This window comes from Phaethon lepturus, unplaced genomic scaffold (genome assembly GCF_000687285.1).
Source record: "Phaethon lepturus isolate BGI_N335 unplaced genomic scaffold, ASM68728v1 scaffold42743, whole genome shotgun sequence".
Lineage (NCBI taxonomy): Eukaryota > Metazoa > Chordata > Aves > Phaethontiformes > Phaethontidae > Phaethon > Phaethon lepturus.
This window is the reverse complement of record NW_010530578.1, coordinates 1,951-2,633: the sequence shown is the minus strand read 5'-3', so window position 1 is coordinate 2,633 and position 683 is coordinate 1,951. Positions and strand designations below refer to the sequence as shown.

The following is a 683-nucleotide window of genomic DNA, read 5'->3' as shown; positions in this document are numbered from 1 at the left end:
GCGGTGGGCTGGTCTGCGCTGTCCCCTCTCCTGCTTCTTCCAGGTGATGGCCCACCAGCTCCTGGTGATCTTCAGCAGCTGCTACGTCCGGCTCCTGGTCACCGGCCGGCTCCCTCGGGCCGGGGCGGGGGGGCACCTGGAGCAGGGCAGCGTGCCCTGCCTCTGCCAGTTCATCGAGACCACCGCGCTCGACGCACAGCAGAGCTGGTTCACGGGCAGGTGACCGGAGGGGGCTGCAATAAAAGCTGTCTGTGCACAGCGGTGTGACGGAGCCGTGGGGCAGAGCCAAGGGCTGCCATCGCTCACCCTGAACTTACCCGGATGAACGAGCGGAAATATGACTCTAATAAAACATTCAAGACGCTCACCAGAAGGCTGCTTAGCTTTGAGACCTTCTGCCTGCCCACCAGCTTGGTGTGAAGGAGCTGCTCGGGGGTCGGGGCAGCCTGGAACTGCTTCAGGAAATTTCCCGCTGCTCTTACCTGGAGCCCTCAGAGAGCCCCGCGCCTTCGCCGTGACGTACGTGGGGGTTTCTAGTACGAGGAAGACAGGGAAAAGTCTGTGTATAGAAGTGTTGTAAATGTGATTGTTTGCTCTGGGTTATGTTGTAGTTGTCGGTGACGGTGAGCTTTGTCCTGTGACAGGCGTGGACAAGGTCTCAGCCAGTGACTTGGCAAATCTCC

At 59.9% G+C, this 683-nt stretch overlaps 1 protein-coding gene across 1 annotated transcript in view; it reads left to right on the top strand.

Annotated features, from left to right (window-relative positions):
- LOC104618655 (chromosome unknown open reading frame, human C9orf91) overlaps positions 1-223 on the top strand; it is a 9,065-nt gene extending 8,842 nt beyond the window's left edge. Inside the window, exon 8 of the mRNA XM_010284300.1 lies at positions 44-223. Coding sequence (XP_010282602.1) covers positions 44-223 — 180 coding nt within the window. The remainder of the gene's footprint in view (positions 1-43) is intronic.
- The last annotated feature ends 460 nt before the right edge of the window (positions 224-683 follow it).